General features: G+C 47.0%; 2 protein-coding genes across 6 annotated transcripts in view; both read right to left on the bottom strand.

Annotated features, from left to right (window-relative positions):
• Positions 1–5,645: 5,645 nt before the first annotated feature.
• On the bottom strand, positions 5,646–14,372 carry Gdpd2 (glycerophosphodiester phosphodiesterase domain containing 2). 4 transcript variants are annotated; one of them, XM_040744245.1, is made up of 16 exons: positions 14,051–14,371; positions 12,230–12,343; positions 11,895–11,998; positions 11,508–11,601; positions 11,250–11,309; positions 10,894–10,992; positions 10,659–10,752; positions 10,365–10,510; positions 10,207–10,289; positions 9,945–10,095; positions 7,947–8,168; positions 7,592–7,740; positions 6,867–7,014; positions 6,647–6,729; positions 6,392–6,417; positions 5,646–6,301 (listed from the first exon to the last, which is right to left on the bottom strand). In XM_040744245.1, the coding sequence occupies exons 2-16, from the start codon at positions 12,332–12,334 to the stop codon at positions 6,249–6,251; spliced, it is 1,617 nt and encodes a 538-aa protein (XP_040600179.1). In that variant the 5' UTR covers positions 12,335–12,343; positions 14,051–14,371; the 3' UTR covers positions 5,646–6,248. The 4 variants fall into 4 exon arrangements, with proteins under 4 accessions (XP_040600179.1, XP_040600178.1, XP_040600180.1 ...); XM_040744244.1 differs by having other exon boundaries at positions 14,041–14,370; XM_040744246.1 differs by lacking the exon at positions 14,051–14,371 and adding an exon at positions 12,576–12,795.
• Positions 14,373–16,400: 2,028 nt separating this feature from the next.
• Kif4a (kinesin family member 4A) overlaps positions 16,401–23,378 on the bottom strand; it is a 99,253-nt gene continuing 92,275 nt past the window's right edge. For both annotated transcript variants that reach the window (XM_040744242.1, XM_040744243.1), the window contains exons 29-31: positions 19,850–19,966; positions 17,463–17,585; positions 16,401–17,243 (exon numbers count right to left, since the gene is read on the bottom strand). In XM_040744242.1, the coding sequence (XP_040600176.1) occupies positions 17,052–17,243; positions 17,463–17,585; positions 19,850–19,966 (432 nt within the window). In that variant the 3' untranslated portion in view covers positions 16,401–17,051. The remainder of the gene's footprint in view (positions 17,244–17,462; positions 17,586–19,849; positions 19,967–23,378) is intronic.

The following is a 23,378-nucleotide window of genomic DNA, read 5'->3' as shown; positions in this document are numbered from 1 at the left end:
GTCCTTTAAAAAAGCAACCAAATGCTCTTAATCACTGAGTCATCTCTCCATTTTCTTTTTAGCTTTACTTAAAAATTTAAGCTTTGCTTCACCTTTAAACCTTGTTGTAGAGTATATCCTTTGAATAATATAACTTAGAAAACCACAGGATCATACATATGCAATCACTGTAAAGACATCTGTGGTGGTTTGAATAGGAATGGCCCCCACAGGTTCATATATTTGAATGTTTGTTTGGTTATTAGAGAGTGGCAAAATTAGAGGGTATGGCCTTGTCAGAGTAGGTGTCCTTGTTAGAGGAAGTGTGTCACTGGGGATGGACTTTGGGGTTTCAAGGGTACAAGCCAGGCCTGGTGGCTTTCTTTCTTCCTGCTGTGTGCAGATTCCAATGTAGAACTCTTAGCTCATTGGACAGCACCATGTTTGCCTGTGTGCTGCCATGTTCCCTACCAGGATGACAATGGATTAAATCTCTGGAACTTTAAGCAGATCCTAATTAAATGCACTCCTCTATAAGAGTTGCAGTTGGCTGGAGAGATGGCTCAGAGGTTAAGAGCACTGGCTGCTCTTCCAGAGGTCCTGAGTTCAATTCCCAGAGCCCACATGGTGGCTCACAACCATCTACATGCCAGAACACTGTATACAAAATAAAAAAAATACATCTTTAAAAAAGTTGCTGTTGTCACAGTGTCTCTTCACAGAAATAGAACAATGATAGAAGTTGGTACCAAGGAGCAGGGTACTTCTGTGACAGGCCTGACCATGTTGCTTGCTGGTAGAATGTAGACATTGGGACTTTGTATTTGGAAAACAGTTCAGTGTTTTAAGTGGTGCTTAATGGGCCATACTAGTAGGAGCATGGAAGACAGAGAGCAATGTAGATTATGACAGTCTGGCTCAAAAGGTTTCAGAGGAGAAGAATATTAGTAAGTGGCCTAGATACTGTTCTTGTGAAATTTTGACAAAGAATGTGGTTGCTTGCTGTCCTTGTCCAAAAAGTCTGCCTGAAGCTAAATTGAAGAATTTTGGAATAATGGTGTTGGCAGAGGAGCTTTCCAGGAAGCCTAGTATTGACTGTGTCACATGGTTGTTAGTGGTCTCTCTTATGCAGATCTATAATGAAAAGGAACATTGTAAGCAAAGAAAAGTACAAAATGTACAGTTTAAGGAGAAAGGAGCACCAGGAAGTATAAGGGAGGAAAGTCCTGTGCTCAAGGAGACAAAAAGATTAAAGAAAAGCCTGATGCTAGATGGAATAAAGGGAGTGGTGACCTCATGGCAGGACCCCAACTAGCTAACCTTTCAACTTGTGAAAAGGAATTAAAGAAAAGCTTAAGCAGTGGGGAGAAAAACCACTGAAAACAGAAAGACAATGTAGATATAGTTGAACAAGTGGGGCACGCTCCAGTCCCAGCAAGCAGCAGAACTTGAAAATGTCAGTTTTAGAGTCAAGAATAAAAGAAAGGGGTATGGAATATCCCTCCATGATTAAGGAAAACCACTGAAGTCTGCATGGAACCCCAGAGAGGTCATTGTGTGAAGTTGAGAAGGTGAAGCCTGGATTGCCTTGGAGATCCCAAGATTTTGGAGATGCCAGAGCCAGGAAAACCTGCTAAGGAAAGTTGCTAACAGGGAGTGGAACCAGCCCCAAGAGAGAAGTGTATTGCAGTTAACAAAACTAAAAGGAGATCTGAATAGCACTTTGACATCAGATGTGGAGACACAGAGTTTAGCGTTTGCCCTGCTAGATTTCAGTCTTGTTTTGCTCCAGTATTTTTTCACTGTGCTCCCTTTCCCCATTTTGGAATGGTAACACATATTCTGTGTCACTGTATGTTGGAAGCATGTTATCTGCTTTTTGGTTTTGGTTCTACAGGGGGTTACAGTTAAGAGATTGCCATGAGTCTCAGAAGAGACTTTGGACTTCTAAATCTTGTTGAGACTGTGGTATACTACAGGGATTCTTGAAACTGGACTGAATGCATTTTTTTTTTGCATTATGGTATGGCTACAATCCTATGGGAGCCAGGGAGTGGAATGTGGTGTTTTGAATAAGAATGTCTCCATAGGCTCATATTTTTCAATGCTTAGTCACCAGGAAGTGGCGCTATGTAAAAAGATTATGAGGTGAGGTGAGGTGAGGTGTGCGTGCGTGCGTGCGTGCGTGCGTGCGTGCGTGCGTGTGTGTGTGTGTGTGTGTGTGTGTGTGTGTGTGTGTGTGTTTAGATTAGAGGCCAACTTTTGGGAATTGATTCTCTCCTACTATATTTGTTCCAGAGATTGAACTCGTGTCGTCAGGTTTAACAGAAAATGCCTTTACCTGCTTGAGTTATCTTGCCAGTCTGTCTTTTAAAAGTACACAGAGGGGTGGTGGTGGTGTTTTTATTTATGTTTATGTGCATTTATGCAAACATATGCTACAAAAGTGAGGCTGGCCTCAGGGACCAGAAGAGGGTGTCAGATGCCCTAGAGCAGAAGTTGCAAATGGTTGTGAGCTAGCCAATATGGTTCCTGGGAGCAAAGCTTGGGTCTTCTGGAAAATCATTAAGTGCTTCTAAGCCATCCTTCCATCCCCATCCGTCTCTGCATTTTTAATGAATCTGTGTAAAATCCCTGATGATCCAGTGTGTTTCTCCCTACTCCACAGGCACTCAGAACGGACTGGGTTGACAAGCCTGGGAGGAGGTCAGTAACACTGAGAAGCTTTGACACTTAACAGGGAAATCTGCCAACTGGTCGTGCTCCTGCCTAGGGCCCCAGGGAGACAGGCGCCCCCTACCGGGCTGATGCAGCCCCCAAACACAGGCAGGAGGCTGTGGTTGCTAGGTGACCAGGCAGCCTGAGCTCAGACTCAGAGATTGAGCAGTTGGGGGATTTGTGAGCACAGAGACCATTTCTCTCTCCTTCTATCTCCTCTCCAGCGCCCTCAGCAAATAAACTGGGATGGGCAGCACTGTTCACTGCTGTCTCATAACCTGAGCTCATTCTTCAAAATAGGGCTTTAGCAGGTTACTTCAGTCCTTGTGTGTGGAGAGACAATCTCTCTTGGCCCACACGTGGATTCATCCAGGGTCCAGATAAGCAGAAAGTAGAGATTTCCGGTTCATAAGGGGTGGAGGCTGTAGACTGCTGTTCTTAACCAATGGGAATTCTAGAAAATTGAGAGTGGGTGGGAATAATTTTGGTGATTAGTCCAGTGATGAAAGCATCAAGATTTGCCCACCATTCTCTATGTGTGCCTCAGGAAACTCCTACTTTAGCCCATTAAAATAAAGACTCCATGGGAATGACAAAATAGGAAGGATTATTCATACCTCAGCGGGGACAAGGTTTTCAGTGGCTTTTTGAATTAGGTTTCTCTGCGGAGATGTGGAAGAGAACTCACGAGGTCTGCAGACCCCTTTGAGTAGGAACAGAGCCCAAGAAAGGAAAAGAATGGGCAAATGGGCGAGTGGTAGACCCGGAACTTGGAAGCTTCTTGGCTCTGTCACCTTTTCTAGGATTATGCTGAAGCCACCTATTTTCATGAGGTTTCTGGGGACCAGAAATTCAGTTTTCCCTCTAGTAAACTAGTATTTGTCTAACCCAGGAGTAGACCCAGGCAGGCCAAGTTGGTGCCACAATAACTTCTCCATTGAGACTCACCTGGGCCCTCTCAGCTAGTAAGTACAACAGAGGCTTCATTGTTGTAGAGCGCCCAATTTGTAGCATGCATGGGGAGAGCTGTACCTAGGAGTGTGCTTGGAGGCTTTCTTTCCCTTGAGTGATGCTAGGTTGAGGTACCTGGCAGCCAGGGAACATTTGTCCCAGTCATTACCTCTATCCACTGCAGCTTCACAAAGCAGGGTAGCAGGGGGAGGCTCCTTGCTCCCCATGTTTCCAAATTGAACTGGGTCGGGGCTGTGCCTTGACTCTATTAATAGGCCCCTAACCCAGCCTGCTAGCCCCAAACCCAGATGCCAGGAGCTGTGAGTCAGCAGCTAAAAATAACGAGCAATTGCACTCAAAACCCCATGAGCAGCTCCCCCTGATCTTCGGCCCTCAAATTTTGGTCAGTCTTAGTCTCCAACCCCGGGCTTCATAGAGGTACCTACAACTGTCTGGCTCTCCTAGGAAGAAGAGTTTGCAGTGACTGGCTCAGAACTCAGTGTGCAAAGCTAGGAACTAGGAACACTGTCAGAGTTGGTGCTGGCACTCTGGGAATCTGGACACTGAGGTTAGAGGATGGCAGCTGAGAGCTGGAGAGTTGTGAGGTTAGAGCTGTGAGGCTGGAGGTTGATGGTATGGAGTCAGGAGGGGAGGGGAGGAGAGGAAGGGAGGGAAGAGGAGGAGAGGGGAGGGGACAGGAGGGAGAGGAGAGGAGAGAAGGGGAGGGAGGGGAGAGAAGGGGAGGGGAGGAAGGGAAGGGAAGAAAGAAGCTGGGCAACTGACAAAGGCTGGGGAAAAATGAGTTGGGAAGCAAGTATACGCCCAAGGGTGACAATACGCAGGGACTCCAAGAGCAGAGGTCGGTAGTCGGCTAGACTGAGGAGTCGGATCGGGAGGAAGGAAAGAGAAGGGAATGCGGTTTGAAATGCAGTGTGATCTGCTCAGTTTTAGGCAACATGAACCTTCCCCTCGGGTCTGCATTGCTGTCTCCACAACCAAACCTGCCTGTCACTCCTGCCTGGGCCAGGTGTGTCGGCATGGAGGACTATGAGAGTGAGTGGGGCGGCGAGGAAAGAAAGAAAGTGTGTGTGTGTGTGTGTGTGTGTGTGTGTGTGTGAGTGTGTGTGTGTGTCGCGCGCGCGCGCCACCGCATATTCAAACTCGCCTCCATCTACAGAAGACAGTAAGTGCCCAGAGGCATACTGGGAATTGTAGTTCCCATGGCCGCCGGTAACCAAAGGGTGGGGAACGGAGGAGGTAGGGGTCTTTGCCCAAGAAGCTAGTGCTGCTCCAGGTCCTGATCTGGTAGGGGAGAAGGAATCGAGGACCTTTTCCGATCCAAACCAAAATCTTAATTTGACTGGCCTTTGAATGGAGGCCCGGCAAGGACGAATGGCAGTGTAATGGAGGATGGCAGGGTCAGCCTGACAGAGCCCTACTTGTTCTAGTTTTTGCGTTAGCTTCCTGATCCTTTTTTATCTGACTCACCACGGCCAGGTGGACTCTGCACTGGCCACCTCGGCTTCTGGCCTTACAAGCAGCAACATATTGAGGAATTTGCTCCTCAAGGAATTAGCTAGAACCAGACCGTGTGTGAATCCCGGAGAATTAAAAAAAAGGGGGGGGGGGATAGGGGGAAAGTGGAAATCAGACCTTGCCCTCAGAGTCTGAAGTCAAGGACACAAGTCCCCGAACACGCAAGGAAAGCTGGTGGCATTCATCGAGTACGTCACAGTGGCCAGGGATCCAGCCCTCTTGGGACAAGTGACCACGAGGTGGAGCTAGAACGCAACCCTGCACAAAGCGCCTGGGCCACCTGGACAGAGGCCACAGCCGCTACTCTTCAGCCTGCTGGGAGGCGGGTGGAGTTAGTCCTTCCACCTCCTGCCCACAATTCTCCCCGTGATGATGACCTCTCAATGTCATTTTGTGTTCAGTTTCAGATGGAATGCACATCCTTCCAGCCCCATCGCTGAAATGATTAGACTGTGACCAAATGACAATTAAAAATCCATTGAATGACAGATTAACAAACAAGATACAGGAACCATTCACTGCTCACAACAAAAAGCCACCATAGGCATTGCTAAATGAGCTTCTTAGCTCCCAACCTGTAGGCAGGAAAGAAGCTAAATTGGGGGAGGGGGGACAGAAAGGGCATGGAGTGGGGATTGTGTTCCTCATCATAAAGTTCTCCCGGAAAGACCATTTTGCCAAATTTCCTTCAGTCATTCTTCCGAGCTATCCCACCCTGACACGCCCTGCGTCTTCTACCCAAGTGCATGTGCACACAGGCCCAAGGTATTATCTTGGCAATCTCTCTCAATTCCTTATTTTAATCTCATTTTGGGAGTAACGTCTTGTCACTCACTGTCTTTCCAACTAATTCATGTCAAAATACCAAAGGCAGCAAATTCCACGGCAGCTTGAAACATGCCCGCCATTTGAATAGAGGGCCCTCTTAGTTCAAACACTTCTGTTAGCAATGCTCTCTCCTCCAAACATTTTATTCCAGGACATTCCACTTCAGCTCCTTTCCTTTCCTTTGGCCAGTGCACGCATGCCTTGGACTGTAGCTGATGGGGGCACGGGCTCAGCATTCAGTCCAAGGCAACGTTGTTGATCTTGGTCAGCAGCACTGCAGCTTCTAGGCCTAGGGAAGTGGAGAAAAGGTGGGTCACGTAGGGAGCGATGCAAGGGGAAATTCGGAGGAGACAATGAGAAGCAAAAGGTACATTCTTACCAGTTCTGTTTCTCCCAGCACATCTCCTGTAGAGAGAAAGTCTTTCTATTGTCAGTTCACCGACTTGTAGCAACTTCCAAACCCGGGGTACTCCAAACTGCTTTCCCCAGGGTCAAGTCAATTATAAAAAAGCTCAAAAATCAATCGGACCGGTCTAACTCCCAATCCTGGGCAACACATCTGAGTTAGAATCAGCCTTCTTACCTGGGGCCTGGGGAAAGTGATGACCTGGGAGACCAAGGCTCAAACACTCACCCTCGGAGGAGGAAGGCACACAAGAGCAGCACCAAGGACACACAGTTGGTGACGATCCATATCATTAAGTAAATTTGAGGGGGCTATGGGAGGGAAAAGGCCCATCAGTGGCCAGAGCCACCAAGAGTAGCATGTGGGGGTAAATAAGTGTGGAAGAGGACAGGTTTAAGGAGATCCAGAGGTGGGAAATGAGAAACAGTGGCAGTTCTCGAGCCCTTACAATAAGCCAGAGGGGGTAATGCATCTGCTGCAGCAGCTGGCAGTCGTTGGTGGTGACTGAATCTACCCCTGCACACCAGAGCAGGGAGAAGAGCCAGGGCTTATTCACTACAAATAGGTTCACTGAGACATTATTCTGGTGCAGTGCCCTGTAGATGTGGGAGAGAAACGAGGGCTGGTCCGGAATTTGCCCAGCTCATGTCTGAGACTCTCTGCCCTGGGTCTATCCTCGTATACAGATCTCTGTGATGTAGACTAAGACTAAAATCTTTCTCATGTCCTCCAAAGCCCTATCCATTTATGCCCCCTGTCTATCACTCCAGCTTCCTCCTCCCATTTTCTTGCTCTTTATTCTCTCCTTGCAATCATCTGGCACTCAGCTTGGTCATCACCTTCTCAGTGCTTCCTAATGTCACTTCCTTGGTCCCTTACCCCAGTCACTATTGTATCAGTTTTATTAATATCACTACCCAACATAAATGGATTTTAGGTGATTTCTTATCTATATATTTTGCTAGTTCCTAAATTCTATGAAAGCCATGACCTTTCTCATCTTATTTACATTTTTTCTTTAAGCCTACAACAAACGCTACATGATATATAGCAATCATCCAATAAGTATCCATTGTGGGAACGAATGAATAAATAGCTTTGGCACCCCCTGCATTGGTTCTTTCCTGACACTCAACTTTGGGGTCCCCTTTATTCCTTGCCTCTGGCACTCACTTGATATCCAACACTGGCAGGTCTTGGTAGGGGAGGTTGAGAAACTGGGGCCTCTCACTCCTGTTGCGACTCTGCTGTCCATATATCTGGCGCATTCTGGGAGCCCGCTGTTGCACAATAGCACGGTCTTCATCCGGGAGCCAAAGAACCTGTGGTCCAAAGAAGATGAGTATGAAGCTGAGGAAGCCCTAGGGTTGCCAGGGACAGGTGCAGAGGTGTTTGGCCACAGAGTGGGGTATGCGAGCTGGGGTAGGAGAGTGAGGGCAGGAGGCAGCCTTGAAATCATCACAACCTAAGGAAGGCAGGGTGGGAAGAGGGGCAAAAGGGGGACTTTGGGAGCCCTAGACAACATCACCATGGCTTGGGGCACGCTTGCATTCAGTACAGCCTCCAATGTCTGATTCACAAAAGTGCCATAGTATGTGTGGTTCCTTGGGGGTCTGCGCAAGTCAAACATGATGGAGAGGTTGAGGGCTGCTGCTTCCTTCAGCAGTTCTTCTAATGCTGGTACTGTCTGATTCTCAGCTTCCTTCCGATCAGAGCCTGACAGTTCTTTGGCCCCCCAGAAGGTTTGCCTCTATAAGACAGGGAAATTATTTCAACATCACAAGAAGCCTCTAGGTTTTCTCCCACTGGTTATTTATTTATTCATTCATTTTGAGACAGGGTCTCACTATGCAATCTTGGCTGGACTGGGGTTTGCTATGTGGCTATGTAAAGCATGGTGGCTTTGAACTCAACAGTGAGCTGCCTGCCTCTGCTTTCCAAGTTCTGGGATTAAAGGTGTCTGCCATCACACCCAGCTAGCTGTTCTCAATCTTACCAAGTGTGCCCAGATTCTGCCCAGCTCTGAGCCAAGGTCTTTCTTTCTCCAAACTGCTGCTTTCTTTCATCAAATCTTACCCTCTGGCCTCAGCTTCTTGCCCCCCCAGGTTTGTGACTTCTTTTCTCCCATACGTCATCTCTTCAGTCTAGTGAGACTTCTGTGACCTTGAGCCTCTGCCTTCCTCCTGGTCCTTTGGCTCCTTTCTTGTTGCACCCGCATCCCCAATCTATGTAGTGCAGCCTCAGCTTGCATTACTTTCCAAGGTGCTCTCAAGAGACTCCTTCCCACCTTTTGCACACCCTCTAAACTCTGATTCGGTTTTATAACTGTCTGCCTCCTCCACCTTTAGGACTGGGGGCTGCACACTGTCCCAGTCAGGCCACGGCATGGAGGACACTTGGGTTGTGTTTCCTGGCTTTGCTTACTGTGACTTGACAAACATTTCACTTGCCCTTGATTGGCCTTTTCTCTCATTACTCCTTGGGGTTGTTCCAATCCTCTGCCATTCTGTCTGCCTTCCCTTATTATCAACTAATGACCTCAAGTGCTGACATAGATAAACCTGGATAACCGTGAATATCTGCTATGTGTAGGATACTTTGCATGTATGAACTAGGACCGAGAGTCCTAGAAAGGAAGTACTACAGTTATTATTCCTGCTATACAAATGAGGAAACTGAGCCACAGACTGGCTAGGGATCATTGGCCCGAGTCACCATAGCCAAAGAGTACTAAAGCCAAAGTTCAAATGTAGACATTCTTGGTTCTTAATTACTCTGATATGCCATCAGATATAAACTTAAATTTATAAAATAAGAAAATTTCAAATCTGTGTTGTGATCCTATCTTTTTTAAAAAATACATATACATATTATCAGTGTATTTTAGATGGTTGCATTATGGGAGATTCCAATTCATAAATTATTTTTCTGATTTTTTTACTAGAAAAAATATTACTTTTGCAATCAGGAAAAGAGGTACTGCAAAACTAAAGTACCTTTTAAATATTTTTCAATGCCTGGAGGATTGAATTCAACAATTCAATGTTCAACCTTCAAAAATTTTAAGCTCAAGCCCTGGCCTCCCACCACTCCCATGAATTGAATCTATCAGTTCCACTGAGCTACTTTCTTGTTCTCTAGAAACCTGCTTGTATTTCTGGGCACTACTCATGCTCTGACCTCAAACTAGAACTCCATGTCCCAAGCAAGGGTTTGGCGTGTATGACAGTGGTAAAGTGCTTGCCTAGTCCAGGCTCTGGGTCCCATCCTAGCACTGCAGAACTAGTTCCCCATTCTTGCTTTGTGAAACAGTGGACCTCACTCCCATCTGCCCAGAAGTATTTTTATTGCTCTATTTCTGATTCCAATTGTCTCTTGCTCACACTCTCCTTACTATGTGGGAGTGACACTCAGGTGGAGACTGCTCTTACTGACCAGCTCAGGGTTCAGCAAGTACATACTGCTGCAATGAACTCTGCCCTGAGTGCCACCGAGGTGGTGGCCTCTTCTTAGCTGGCGCCCTCACCTCTAGGAACCAGGATCCAGCATTGAGTCTCTGCAGTTCAGCCCAGGAGAAGTCACTGCTGTGAGCTGAGATTCGCTCTGGAAACACAGAGGCTACATCGGTAGTCCTGCTCAGTCGCTCGTCATGCATGAGAAAGGGGACTCCGTCAGAGCTGAGGGCACAATGAGTGTCAGGGGATCAAGCGCTGGAGCTGCCATCTTTTCCCGAGTGCCTCCATTGTGTCCTTCCGCCCAGCAGCCCTCTGGGCCCCACCCTCCATTACCTGACCATCACATCTGTCTCAAACACAGCAGCTCCACATTCAGCTGTCTTCCGCAGGGACATCAGGGTATTCTCAGGGGCCAGCTGGAAAAGGACAGTCGGTGAGAATGTAGTGAGCAGATTCTCCCTTACTTGCCCAGGCTTCTGCCTGTCACTTACCATGGGGGCCCCTCGGTGTCCCACCAGCCCAGGCTTGGGGGGTAAGTCTCTGAGTTGCATGATGCAGGGGGAGGAGATGAATATGGGGACCAGGTAGATGACCAGAGTGACTCCAAAAAATAGGAACAGTAGTAGAATCTTGGGACCTGTAGAAAGTGGAGGACAGGCTTTGGGGAAAGGCAAAAAGTGAGGTGGAGTTCTAGGGGCAGAGGGCAGAGCTCAGGTATAAGACACTGAATGAGGAGGAGGAGACACTGGTGTCCAGTGAGGATGCGCATGGGCTGAAGTTGGCACCTCTTGGGTGGATACGGTAGAAGGTATCAGCCACAGGCCAGGCCAGGAAGGTGATTCCAGCAACTGCTCCAATGTGAAGGAACGGGGCTGTGGCCTGTGGATAACAGCTGGTAAGGAGGGGTCTTCTTCCTATGTTCCCTCCCCTGCAGTCTCATAGGACCAGGGGCAATGTAATGTTCCAGAATTGGCCATGGGCCAAGACTCTCACCTAGACAATGGGAGATCAGTCACTCACCTGCAGTGATAGTCGTAAACTATGCCACTCCTGCCGCCATTGGATATCCAGTCCCACCAGGCCCATGGTTACCACAAGCAGAATGAAGAGCAGTAGCACCTGGGGCAAGGGACGGATGAATGTGGCCTTCCTTGTCAGCCTGGGCTCATGGTTACCTATGCTACCTCCTCATTCTGTTGACACAAGATTCTTCCCCTTCCTGAATACATCCACCATCCTTTCACTCAGTAAATAAATACGTGCTGGATTTCAGGTCCTGGTCCAGACCCCAAGGAGAGAAAAGTGAAGTCCTCAAGTGAATAGCCACCAGAGTGTTGGACCAGGCATCCCTTTCCCTCACTGCCACCTCATTGTACCTTGTGGAGACTATGGAGATGTAGAGGCTGTCCACAGAGCTGGAGGAGCAGGCCCAGGAGCTGGGAACAGAGGGGAGGGGGCACTTAGGAGGCTCCAGGAGAAGGCAAGTTCACTGAGTGGGGATTTGCAGGCTGGCATCTCCTTCCCACTCAAAAATTATCGTCCTCCCCTCAGTGGCTAGGATGAGAACAAGACAGTAGACCTGAACAGGAATGAAGGACTTATGTGGGAGTTAGGCCAGATATCCCTGGACCAACCAATAGCAAAGATGCATATGTGACCAGTAGAGAGACGACCAGCAGGACTACCAGGGACCAGTCCATCCAGTGTCCCCAGTGGCGGAACAGGAATCTGTAGAGGGTAAAGGAAGGTGTTCAAGGGGAGGAGGTGACCTGAAGGGAGTTGGAAGTTGAGGTGGCTAGATCTAGGAAAATAACTAGATGGGAGTGAGGGGAAAATGTTTCATAGGGTCAAAGTCTCCAGGGATTGGAGAGGTTTCTTGGGGGGAATTTTCTAAGGAGGTTGGGAATGCTGGGCTTCAGGGGCCATGTAGAGCTGGGGATGACTAATAGCAGGGGCTGAGCATGGGGTAGGAAGGAGGTTGGCGGGTTTGTGGAGAACAGGGTGGATGGTATGTGACATACTCATTGAAGTTGTGCAGATCATTGAGAAGGACGAGCCCAATGTACAGCCAGCCCAGGGACAAGAGGAAGGTGAGGAAGAGCAGGCCAAACCAGACGCAGTCGCACTGTGAAGCGGCAGGAGAGAAGCTGATCCCCATTTCATGATCAGAAGCCCCAGGGATGGCAGCTTAGCTTCCTGCCCTGCACTGAGCTACTCTTCCTGTATTCGAGGGAGATTTTCTTCCTGGGGAGACAGAACCCCTTCCTCCCAGCTGCCTACGCATACAATCAGTCTCCATAGTCCCTCCAAGCAGCCTTTGTCTTCTATCCCAAAGCCTGCCCCATCCCTACTCTACCTTGCTGGTCTGCATCCTCTGCTTGGGACATTTCTTCCAGTGGCAGCTATAGAGGCAGTGGAGACAGCGGGTCCAGATGGAGCAGCAGCCAGGAGACTCGGCCATGATGAAGGCCTGGGGAAGGGACACGACCACCAGGGAACACTGAGAGAGGACAGATCTCAGCCTCCCTTCCCAAGTATCGGAGGAGCCTGGGGCAGGTAGGCACATGCCTGGGCTGCTACTCAGCAACAGGGTTTGTTGTCACAGGGCAGACCCAGAGCCCTGGGTTTGATGAGGTGACTGGCCCCAATCCTGGAAAAGAGGCACTGTTTCCGAATCTTCCATTGGCCCTGATTTTTGATACCTGGGAAGTCAGTGGTCCAGCCTTTTCTCAGGCATAATGTGTTCCCAGCCTCTCCAGCTCTTTTCTGTTTAATGACATCCAGATCTAGAGTTGGACTGCTTGCCCAGAGTAATTTAGGAGAAACTGCCCCAGGGTGGGGCAAGCTCAGTTCAGCGAGTTAAGGCAGACCTGACTGAGCTTGAGGCAGCCCAGTGCTGCCTTCCACCCCAGGAAGCCGGAGTAACCTGAAGCAGAGGTTTCCATTCTGACCCTGGGCTAAGGGAGGCACAGCAAGTTGACTGGTTGCTATGGATACGGAGATTGTACAAACCACAAAGCCCTGACTGAAAGATTCTCTGTGTCCACTTCCCAGGGGTTGAGGGCACTGCTAATAAGAGGAAGACTGGAGGGGAGCTGGTTGCCTGGATCCCTTACACTCAGGCTTTAAAGGAGCTCCTTTCCTGCCTGCACAGTCCAGACAATCCCAGTGCCTGCACTCTAGCCTTGTCCTTCCCTGCACTGTCATCATGTGCAGTCACCCTCCAACCCAAATAGAAACCCAGCTCTCATCCTCCCCGTCCCAGGGGCCCCGCCCTCTCAGTTATCCTTAGTCAAAGCGTAATACACACAGGGCAAAGGTGCATGTGTGCATGCCTGCATGTGCATGTGCGTGTGTGTAAGGGTGGTGGCGGCGGCAGGGGAGTTGTCTTGCAGCCGGGTATTCCTGTACCTCGTGGTTCTGAGTATGGCCGAGACTAAGCTGATCCACAAACTGGGCTGGGCTTGTGACTGGGATTCTACATGAGAAGATGTACAGTTTGTAGCAGGTGAGAATTCTACTACTGAATCACCAATGAAAGCAGGGTGTGATTGTGTGTGATGTGTCAGCATGTGTACATGTGTGTGCACTAGTGGCTGCCAGTATAAATGGGTTTCAAAATGACTGACAATGTAAAGAAACCCCTGGCTAATCTGCCTGTCTGTCTTTGTCTCTCTTGTCTAACTGTCCTGTACAAAGGGACAGGGCCCCCTCATTCACTCCAGGAGTTTTAAGGGGTACACAGTGTGGGGGGTCCGGCAAGGAGGAAAGGTGAGTCTATTCTTGAAACTGCCACCTTACTCTAAGTTCCCCTTGCGAAAGGAGAGTCTGTCTAGGGACTGGAGGGGTGAGGCCCGGGGAAGCAGAAAACCTTAACTTTATGGGCCCATTTCCCTGATTGCAGTCAACCCAAAGGGAGGCCCTTGTGTCTTCCCGTCCTGGAACTGAGCACCAGGACACACTCCTTTCTGCCTCCAGATTCCCAGAGTCTACCTCCCTCCAGAGCTGCTTGGAAGATGGGATCAGGATCTGGTCAGTCTGAAAGACCCGGAGCAGGGAATTTGACAGGGTGCTGCCTTACCCACTGGACCCCATCCCCGCCGGGTTGAGCAGGTCCTCACTTCCCGGCTCCCACTGGTTGCCCCCAGCCTTCCCGAGCCCTCACACCTTTTTTTACCCAGGGAGCGCGCAGCTCTGCTTCCCAGCTCCTCTCCGAGTGGTCAGCCTCCTCCCTCTTGCAGTCCACGGCTCGACTTCACTGATCAAACAGGTGTCACTGTTGCCACCTACAGGAAGAAGTGTGGGTCCTCTTGGAAGGGCTGCAGAAGCTCTGTGGCAGGAGCCCAGTCACGGTGGGAAGACGGGCGCCAGGGAGTGGGAAAGGAGGTCGGCTTCTTCACTCTCGGGAGCTGGCGGTCAGGGGGCTTGGTGTGAGGAATTCCTTTGTGCAGCCTTCCCCATCCCTCTGTCCCTCCTCCTGTTTCCCTCCCAGTCACTGCCAGAGGGCTTTGTCCTGGTTCTAGGAGGAGAGGGCTGAGGGCATAGGCGGGAGGGAAGCTGGGGGAGGTGAGCACACAACTTTGTAACTTGGCAGTGAGAAGGGGCCCTGCCAGTCCCCGGGAAACTCTTGAACATATGAGGAAGTCTAACTTCAAGCTTCCTGGAGTACAACTTCCAATCATTAGTTTCCCTTTCCTCTTGGGCTATTTGCACTTTTGCAGGGCCCATCTATGAGATGCTCTTGAAGTGATTTTATGAATTCTGGGCAGCAAGTTGCTCTGTTTCTGGACTAGTGGTCCCTGTGGATGTATTCAACAGCCCTCACGACACTGCACGTAAGATGCTCATTCAGGATATCGGGCTTGCTGCCTTGTTTACCTGAACATTGAATCATTTCATAAATTGCTCGCTTTAGGAGTGTATAGACTTTTGGCAGATGAACATGTACAAAAGGAGCAGTTATTCCAGCATCCACAGGAGGTGGTCTGGCAAGTTGTGGTCAACTTAGTATAAAGCATAGAACCATATAGAGCTTGGAGGGGCTGACAGACAGCTCTTGATTGTGACTGATGCAGTGACTTGGGGATCTGTGCATTAGCACTGTTGGGGTGTTGGTGGGAAAGGATGACTTGTTACAGATAAACTGGCTTCCCCTCCCCCTCCACACATTCAATTTCAACCAGTGAAGGAGACTGGCTCTCTTCTGCCAGGAGCTGGTCCCCTCCCTCCCAGCTTTCCCATTGTATCCAGAGGCTCTAGTTGGCAATGACAGAGACTCCCTAATTCTCTCAGAATTAAAATGCAAAGAGAAGCAAGGCGGTTTGCTGGCAGGAAGCCAGGGAGGGCAGCGGGTCACCTAGTCCTCCATTGGGAGTCATTCTTGGCAGGTTGTTTTTCAATTTCCTTTCTTTGCTTGGGTTGTGTTGGATTCTAGAATCTTGTATGTGGGGATGGTTTGTGAGCTTTTAGGAGCAGAGAGGGTGGAGGGACAGAACAGAATTCAGTATACATTGATATGAGTCTCGAGGTTTGCAAACTCCTAAAAGGCTTCAAATGCACCCTGTATGTGGCACCGTCAGCCACCCCCTTCCCCCACTTCTAGCTTTTCATTGGAGATGAGGAATCTGATGAATGGTAAAAAGTAAGCCTTGTCCCTCCTCTCCCCTTTCAAGGGAGAAAGCAAGGGGTCAGTAGTTTTGTTAACTGAAAAGCAGCATGGTGCCATACCCATTAATCAGATTGTAGGGAAAGTCATCTAATAAATGTTGTGTTGTTCCTCATGGACATTGTAACATTATATTGACTGCTTCTCTGTACCTCAGTACTATCTGTGTTAGACGACCAGTATCTCCCAAAGACTCGTGTGTTCAAGGTTTGTTCTCTGGCCTGTGGTGCCATTTGGGAGGTTGTAGAAACGCTGAGGTAGGTTTTTGTGCAATGCTTTTAGTATACTTGAGGGTATGCTCTTGAAGAGGTGATGGGACCCAGATCCTTCCACTAGTTTTTTTCATCCTGGCCATGAGGTGAGCAACTTTGCTCCATTGTGTGCTTCTGTCATGATCTGATATGGGCGAGAACCATAGCATAGGACCTCCAAAACTGTGAACTAAATTAAAACCACTTTCTCCATGAACTCATTATCTCAGGCATCTGCTCTAGTATGGTAAAGATGACACTCTATTTTCTCATATGGAAAGTACAGGCTCCTAAGAACCTTGAACATTTTTGCGAGAAGCAACTACAATTATGGCAGGAATGTGGTGATGGGGATGCTCACTAGATGAGAAGACACCTGTTTTGTCAATGTCATTCATACTTCCTAGAGCAGCAAAACAGCAGAGACGCAACAAATGTTCTACACCAGTCTCTAGGGAAGGGTAGGAAGCTGGGTCAGGGTGTAGTTCAGTGACAGTGGCATGTCCAAAGCCCAGTGTCAATCCCTATCCCTGTAAACAAAACAAAACACCAAAAACAAAACAAAAAACTAGGCAACCTTCCCAGAAAAAAGAAGTACTTGAACTTGTGGGGAAATTGTAATGGATCTCTTTAATAGTTTTCCCAGGGGCCTGAGGAAAACAGGTTGGGATTTCATTTCTTTCTCTAGCAAAGAAGGATCTCCTTTAGAAAGTAGATCAGCTAAGGTTTATTTATTTTCTTAACATTTAAAAATGTTTCATTCACTTCAGTAACATGACAGCTGAAGGTTCTGTTAAAATCCAGAGTTGGATTGGAGCAGGAAAACTCCCAGTCCCATTCCTGAGATGCAGTGAGGGAGTTGGGCCAGGTTTAAATCCTGCACGAGGCTCCCCCATTAAGTTGCTATGACCATGAGAGAGGAACATCTTGGCTTCAGCTCCATGAGGAGACAATCAACTTCTCACAAAGAAAGAGCTAGACTATGCTGGGGACTGGTGCCTTATGAGTCACGAGGAAGGTTTGCTGGTTCTCTCCAATAGATGGTTCAGCACCTTCTGGAGAAGAAAAGTAGTTGTTTGGGGTTGGAGGGCTTAGACAGTAAAGGCCAACATTCAGCAAAGGTCTTCTTCCTTTCAGTGACAGTTTTTTCTTCTCTCAATAGCAAGACCTATTACTACACAAGTCATTAGTGCCCTTCCCCTCTGAGCTGCAGCCTGAGAGTGTGTCCATGGCAGACAGAAGAGAGAGACGATGACATAACCTCAGTGGGACTCTTCTTGGATAGGAGAACAGCCAGAGAAGAAGCTGGTGTTGCTAGCTAGAGCTCGCTTCTTTTTCTTCCCCATGGCCTTAATTTCTTGTGATTCTGAACATTTCAGTTCTGGGTGGTCAGAGGAAGGAACTAAGGTAGGCCTCCTCGGCAGCACCTGATCTTCATCAGACATCTTTAGGATCTAGAAAGATAGACAGAAATGAACAGATGGGCCCAGCCAAGACTCTACAAAGGCTCTGCACATCCCAAGTAACCCTACAACTGTTCCACCAGATAAAACACTCCAGCCACTGTTCAGCAATTTGATTATATCTTCCCCACAGCTATCTCTCATAGGTTTCTATCATATCCAATCCAGAGAAGAATATAGTTTTTTCATGTCTCCAATTTAGCCACTCACCTTGCTATTGGGAGTTGCACAGACAGGGTTGAAGAAGGTTAGTTCTGAGGTCATCTCTGTGGGATCTTCCAGTTTGAAGGAGTTTTCAGAATCCTGGGTTTGCTCAATAGCATCTGAGTTATCCTGAAATCAAGCAGACAGGCTTATTCTAATGTAGCTCCCTGAGTTACAAAACAGCCTGTTCCTCTTCAGTCAGGGAGGTCCCAGCTCTGAGGACCTGATCAACCCATTACTCAAAGCAAACCTAAGGGAGCTGGTATTTGGAGAAGCTTAACAAATTCTGTCCCCAGAGGAATGAAGTTATGCTTAAAAGGCAGACTCCCTAAACAGAGAAACCAAAAAAAGAAAACAAAACCAAACACCTTCAACTTAAGGCAAATTTTAGGCTGGGTGGTCATAGCACATATTTTTTATCCCAGCATTCCAGAGGCAGGCGGATCTCTGTGAGTTCAAGGCCAGCCTGATCTATAAAGGGAGTTCCAGGACAACCAGGAATGTTACACAGAGAAAACCTGTCTCAAAAATACAACAAGAAGGTCCTGTGCATGTTTAGAATGAGACATATGATGAAGGAAACTTTAAAATTAGGTCAAGTTGGGTGTGCTGGTATACATCTGTAACCCCAGAATTTGGGAGGCTGGGGCAGAGGAATAACAGGTTGATCCAACCTGGGGTACTTAGCAAGACCTAGTCTCAAAGAAAATAAACAATAAAATTAGTCCATGCCTTGGCTATTTCTTCAATTAAAGTTCTTGTACATACAATCTGCAATAGCAGCCCTACAGGAGGCTCCCTGCATTAGTATTTATTTCGGCAAAGAATATAAAACGCAAAGGACCGAAGTCACTTAGATCACAAGGTGACTCTGCATAGATCTGGGGTTAAAACTGGAGCTATTGGTTGAAGAAACAGCTGGATTGAGAACCAGGAAGCCTGAGGTTTAATCTTAGTTGTCAGGACCAGCTGTGTATCAGACAAGTCACTTCAGTTTGCCACTCGATTTCAGTTTTCTCTTCTGCACAATGGAATCCTTGACTCTATTCAGTGGTTTTCTTTAACTGAAATTCTAAGGGGAGGCCCAATATGAAAGGTAAGTGAAGAGAAAATTGTTTTGGTGGAAATGGAATTCTAAAGGCAGAGACCCTTTCACGGGGCAGCTTCAGGGTGCTAGAACCCTAAATGAAAAACCATGAGAACAGGGAACTCTTTTTTATTACTTTAATTTTAAATAGCTTGCTTCACGTGTCAATTCCAGTTCCCTCTCCCTCCCCTCCTCCCGCACCCCTCCACCATCCCCCCCAGCCTCCCATCCTATCGCCATTTCCTTCCACATAGGGGATATCTAGAGTCTGTCATTTCACTCAGGGCAGGGTCCAGGCACTCCCCTAAGAGTCCAGGCTGAGAGATCATCCCTCTCTGTGTTATGGACACACGATGTCTGTTTGTATGCTAGGGATAAACACTGATCCACTGCTCAGGGCCCCATAGGTTGCCCAGGCCTCCTCACTGACTCTCACATTCAGGGGGTCTGGATCAGTCCCATGCTGGCCTCCCAGCTGTCGGTCTGGGGTCCAAGAGCTCTGCCCTGAGAACAGGGAACTCTTAAAGGCCTCCATAAGTTTTATCCTGACCTATACATAGGTTGCCACTTTAGTCCTCTGATGCTTACTTAGTTTAGAAGTCTTTAAAATAAAAGGCCCAAGCCCAAACTATCCCTGTGTAAAAAATGTTCACAAAACGCCATGATGAATGTTTATTACAGTACACCTATAGCAGTTCTGTATTATGCATCAAGAGCTGTGACAAAGATTTGTTGCCATGGGCACAAGCAGGTATACAGCAAGTACAGGGATTGATTCTGCTTTTTGCTATTTTCAGGGCACATTTTGTTTCCCCGAGTTTGCTCTTCCTGGGAGCAACATAAAGACAGCTACAAGTTATGTTGGCTCACAGCAGTGACTAGTAGACTAGATTCCTGTGGGTCTTTCCTTAGAGACATGGAATGCTTGGTTCCCATAGGGTCTATTAACTAGTGTCTCCAGATACCAGAGGGATTAACTTCCTTTCTGGAAGCAGCCATCATTAGTGCGTGGCTTTCACAGTTCCAGCTAAGCCTCTGGACTAGTTTGATCCTGTGTCTCTACCTACCTGTAAATTCTTGCTTTCCTGTTCCATGTTCCTGTTTCTGAAAGCATGCAGAAGCTTTTTAGACGAGGCTGGGGGTAGGGGTGGAGACTGCATACCTGAGGAGTGAAATGTCTCTTTCTGGGTACAGAGGAGGAAGTGTAAATTGCAGGAGATTCCAGGTTTCAGGGTGGGAAGAAGAAAAGGATAGAAACGCTGGAGAGGTCTGAGGGGATGGTGAGAGGAGGCAATACTGATCTTACCTGGCTCTGCTGTCTGTTGCGACACTTTGCGGGGTCACAGCTGCAGGCCACGTTACAGTCTGACCTTTGCTTTCTGCACCCACATTGCTTGTTGCCACACCAGCCTTTGCAGGAACACTGGAAAACAGGTTTGTGGAGAGACACCTTACCAAAAGGGTGAGATTCTAAAGTACCGTTCCTTCATATGCAGCTCTTTTCAGAAACAAAGGAAAGGGACACCATCTCTATTGAATCAGTCTTTTCTAATCCCTCATTTCATTTAACCATGACCACTAGGAACCACCAGAGGGTAACTAAGCAGGTTATATCAAACAACTAACTGTTCTATTTTAGGTAGTATAGCTGCAGATAGATAAGAAGGCTGTCCTATCACCCTCACATGACAGTACTGGGTAAACACTAGTCACAATTTCATGGGCAAAGACCCACAGGCATCATGGCAGTACCATTAGGCTTATTTAAGGGCTCAGTCAAGTTGTTCTGCAGGGAGCCTGTCCTGGAACTCATTCTGTAGACCAGGCTAGTCTCAAACTCACAGATATCCGCCTGCCTCTGCCTCCTGAGTGCTGGGACTAAAGACATGTGCCACTACCACCGAGCCTTTAAAATGTATATCCCAGGCTGGCAAATCCTACTGGTATGCGCCACCATGACCAGCATTCTGCATTTTTTGATCTACCCAACTGTACTTCCTTTCAATGCACATTGCTACATTTTGTCCAGTGTCAGCTGGAGCTTTGTCCTGAGCACTAACTCATCTTCAATATCACTAAAGATAGGAAATAAAATCATTTATATTTGAAATTACACACACACACACACACACACACACACACACACACACACACACACACAGAGAGAGAGAGAGAGAGAGAGAGAGAGAGAGAGAGAGAGAGAGAGCCAGTTTACAAGGTAGACTTGTTTATCCGTTCTAACAATGGCTGAAAAAAAGTTGGAAAAATGATTAATCGGTAAGATAACAAAAACCACAATCTAAAAATATTTTGACAGGCTGGAATTGTAGGCTGAAAGTAGAAATGATACAATAGAGATAAATTCAAGATCAACATCAAGTTCCCCCAAATCAGCTGTATAAGTACAATATATGGAGATCTAACTTTGAACCTTTGAACTACTCTGCATAGCAGGGCAAGACAGCCCAAACCTTTAATCCCAGCCACTATGAGGCAGTTAGTCAACCCAATCTACATGAAGAAGTCCAGGCCAGCCTAGGCTATATAGTGAGACCCTTTTAGAAAACCAAGACAACACCCCCCCCCCTTGAATTCCCCAAACAAAAAATGAATCCAATAGTCTCGTGGTTAATGAGGTCTGAACCATAGCTGTTTTTTTCCTAGTCACATCTGTGGACTCATCCTAAGTTTATAATAAAATTCAAGATCTTAAGTGCTTTTCATATAAGAACTATCATCTTTGTTCTGTAGCTATATAGGAAACCCACAATAGTATCAAGAGAATAATGTATATCATTCTATAAAAATTTAAAGCCCAAGTCATGATTTTAAAAGTTATATACAATATTCCATCATGTAGATATGCCATTTATTTAACCAGTCCCCTAATGGTAGATATGAAGATAGTTTTGAAAGAAAATATTTGCTTTTACAGATCGTGAATGTCCTTGTACACAAATGGAATCTAAACCATACATACAGGCAAGGCACTCTAAATCTGGCCTGACTACACCTAACTTCACCTTTCCCACTTCTCAACACATGATAGTCACAATGGCCTTCTCAGGTATGTAAAGCCCATTCCTGCCCTGAGGTCTTTTCATTTGTTCTTCCCTTTTCTCCTCTCCTTCATTCTCTCTTCTCTCACTTTCTTTTTTGTGACTTAGGCCTTCATTACACAGCCCGGGTTGGTCTCGAACATGTGATTCTTCTGCCTTAGCCTCTAGAGTGCCAGGATTATAGGTAGGTACCACTATACCTGGCGCTTTGCTTAGATCTCATCATAATTATCTGTTTCCCAAACAGCCTTTCCCCTCCCAATCATCTCTATGACTTCACTATGGAGTTTGTTTTCTCCTAAATCACCACCCACAACTATTTTGTTTTTCTGGTTACTATATCTTTTCCTACAAGAATGTGCTCACAATGACAAAGTTAATTGTTGTATTCTCAAAAATAGTGTTCATTCCTGGCACAAAGCTACTTAGAAAAGATTCATTGAATGAATACAGCAATTTCCATATTGATGACTATTTCCTTTGTATGAATTACTATGTGAGTAATTACTGGATCAAAGAATAAGAACACTTTTAATATATGTGCTACTGAAAGTGAAGCATGATGAGAGTATTTTTCAATTTTCCGATAATATGTTCAGGTTGCTTTTCAGAATAGGTATAACCAATTTATATTTCTAATAGCGTTAGATAAGAATGTTCATCTTAGTTGGGCGTTGGTGGCATACGACTTTAATCCCAGCACTCGGGAGGCAGAGGCGGGTGGATGTCTGTGAGTTCAAGGCTACCCTGGTCTACAGAGCCAGTTCCAGGACAGCCTCCAAAGCAATACATAGAAACCCTGTGTCGAGAAAAATAAAAATGTCCATCTTAGTCATTTTATCAACAAGATACATCATAATAAATTTAAGACTCTAGAGATCCCCATGGAGGGCCTCACACTCCCTGGGGATCAGAGTGGGATTGGGTGGGGGCCTAGGGAGCCTGGTGGGGGGGGGCGGGGCAGGAGGGGAGGGAGAGGGAGCTGGGATTGACATGTGAAGCAAGCTTGTTTCTAATTTAAATAAAAAATCCCTTTAGCTACTTTGAATAAGACAAGCAAATATAAGAGTTCTATGACTTGTTTTACAGATACTTTTTCAGAATGGCCTTGATCCATTATGGTATATTGGGTCCTTTGCCCATTTGTGAGTCATCTAAAGGTTTCAAAAATGCTTTCTTTACCCTGTCAACATTTCTCTGTTTTATCACATGGGATAATACAAATGATATCTGAAGAACTGTCATGGGTGATTGGACTTTTTCATAGCCAAGAGCCAGTGAAATGATTTATAGAAATGCATGCTTCACACATACAAGGAACACTTTCTAAAATTCAATAGCATGCACTAGCTGGCTGCCTTTGAGCCCGTGGAGTCTGCTTTTGCTAGTCTTCAAGCAAGCAGACACTAGAGACAGGCATTGAGTACTTGTGATGGTAGAGCTGAATGAACATGCTCATGAACACTTGATAGATGTAGCCACATGAAAGTCATATATAAAAGCTACACCTTCATCTTATTCTCTCTCATTCCAGGAAGCAGATTAAAATACCAAAGAAGGCCTTTGACACAACTATATCAAAACTGCTGGCAACCTACCAGCATATCTCAAGAAATAGCACAGATGGGGAAGACTCCTAGGTTTGTCAGTTCTCAGGTCTTACTATACATGAGAAATCTCTGCAGGGGCTAGAGAGGTAGCTCAGTGGTTAAGAGTGCTTGCTGCTTTTCCTGAGGACCTGAGTTCAGTTCCCGGCACCCACATCAGGTGGTTTAC

Source organism: Mesocricetus auratus, unplaced genomic scaffold (genome assembly GCF_017639785.1).
Source record: "Mesocricetus auratus isolate SY011 unplaced genomic scaffold, BCM_Maur_2.0 Super-Scaffold_100003, whole genome shotgun sequence".
NCBI lineage: Eukaryota > Metazoa > Chordata > Mammalia > Rodentia > Cricetidae > Mesocricetus > Mesocricetus auratus.
The sequence above is the reverse complement of the archived record's forward strand: the minus strand, read 5'-3'. Positions and strand labels throughout refer to the sequence as shown.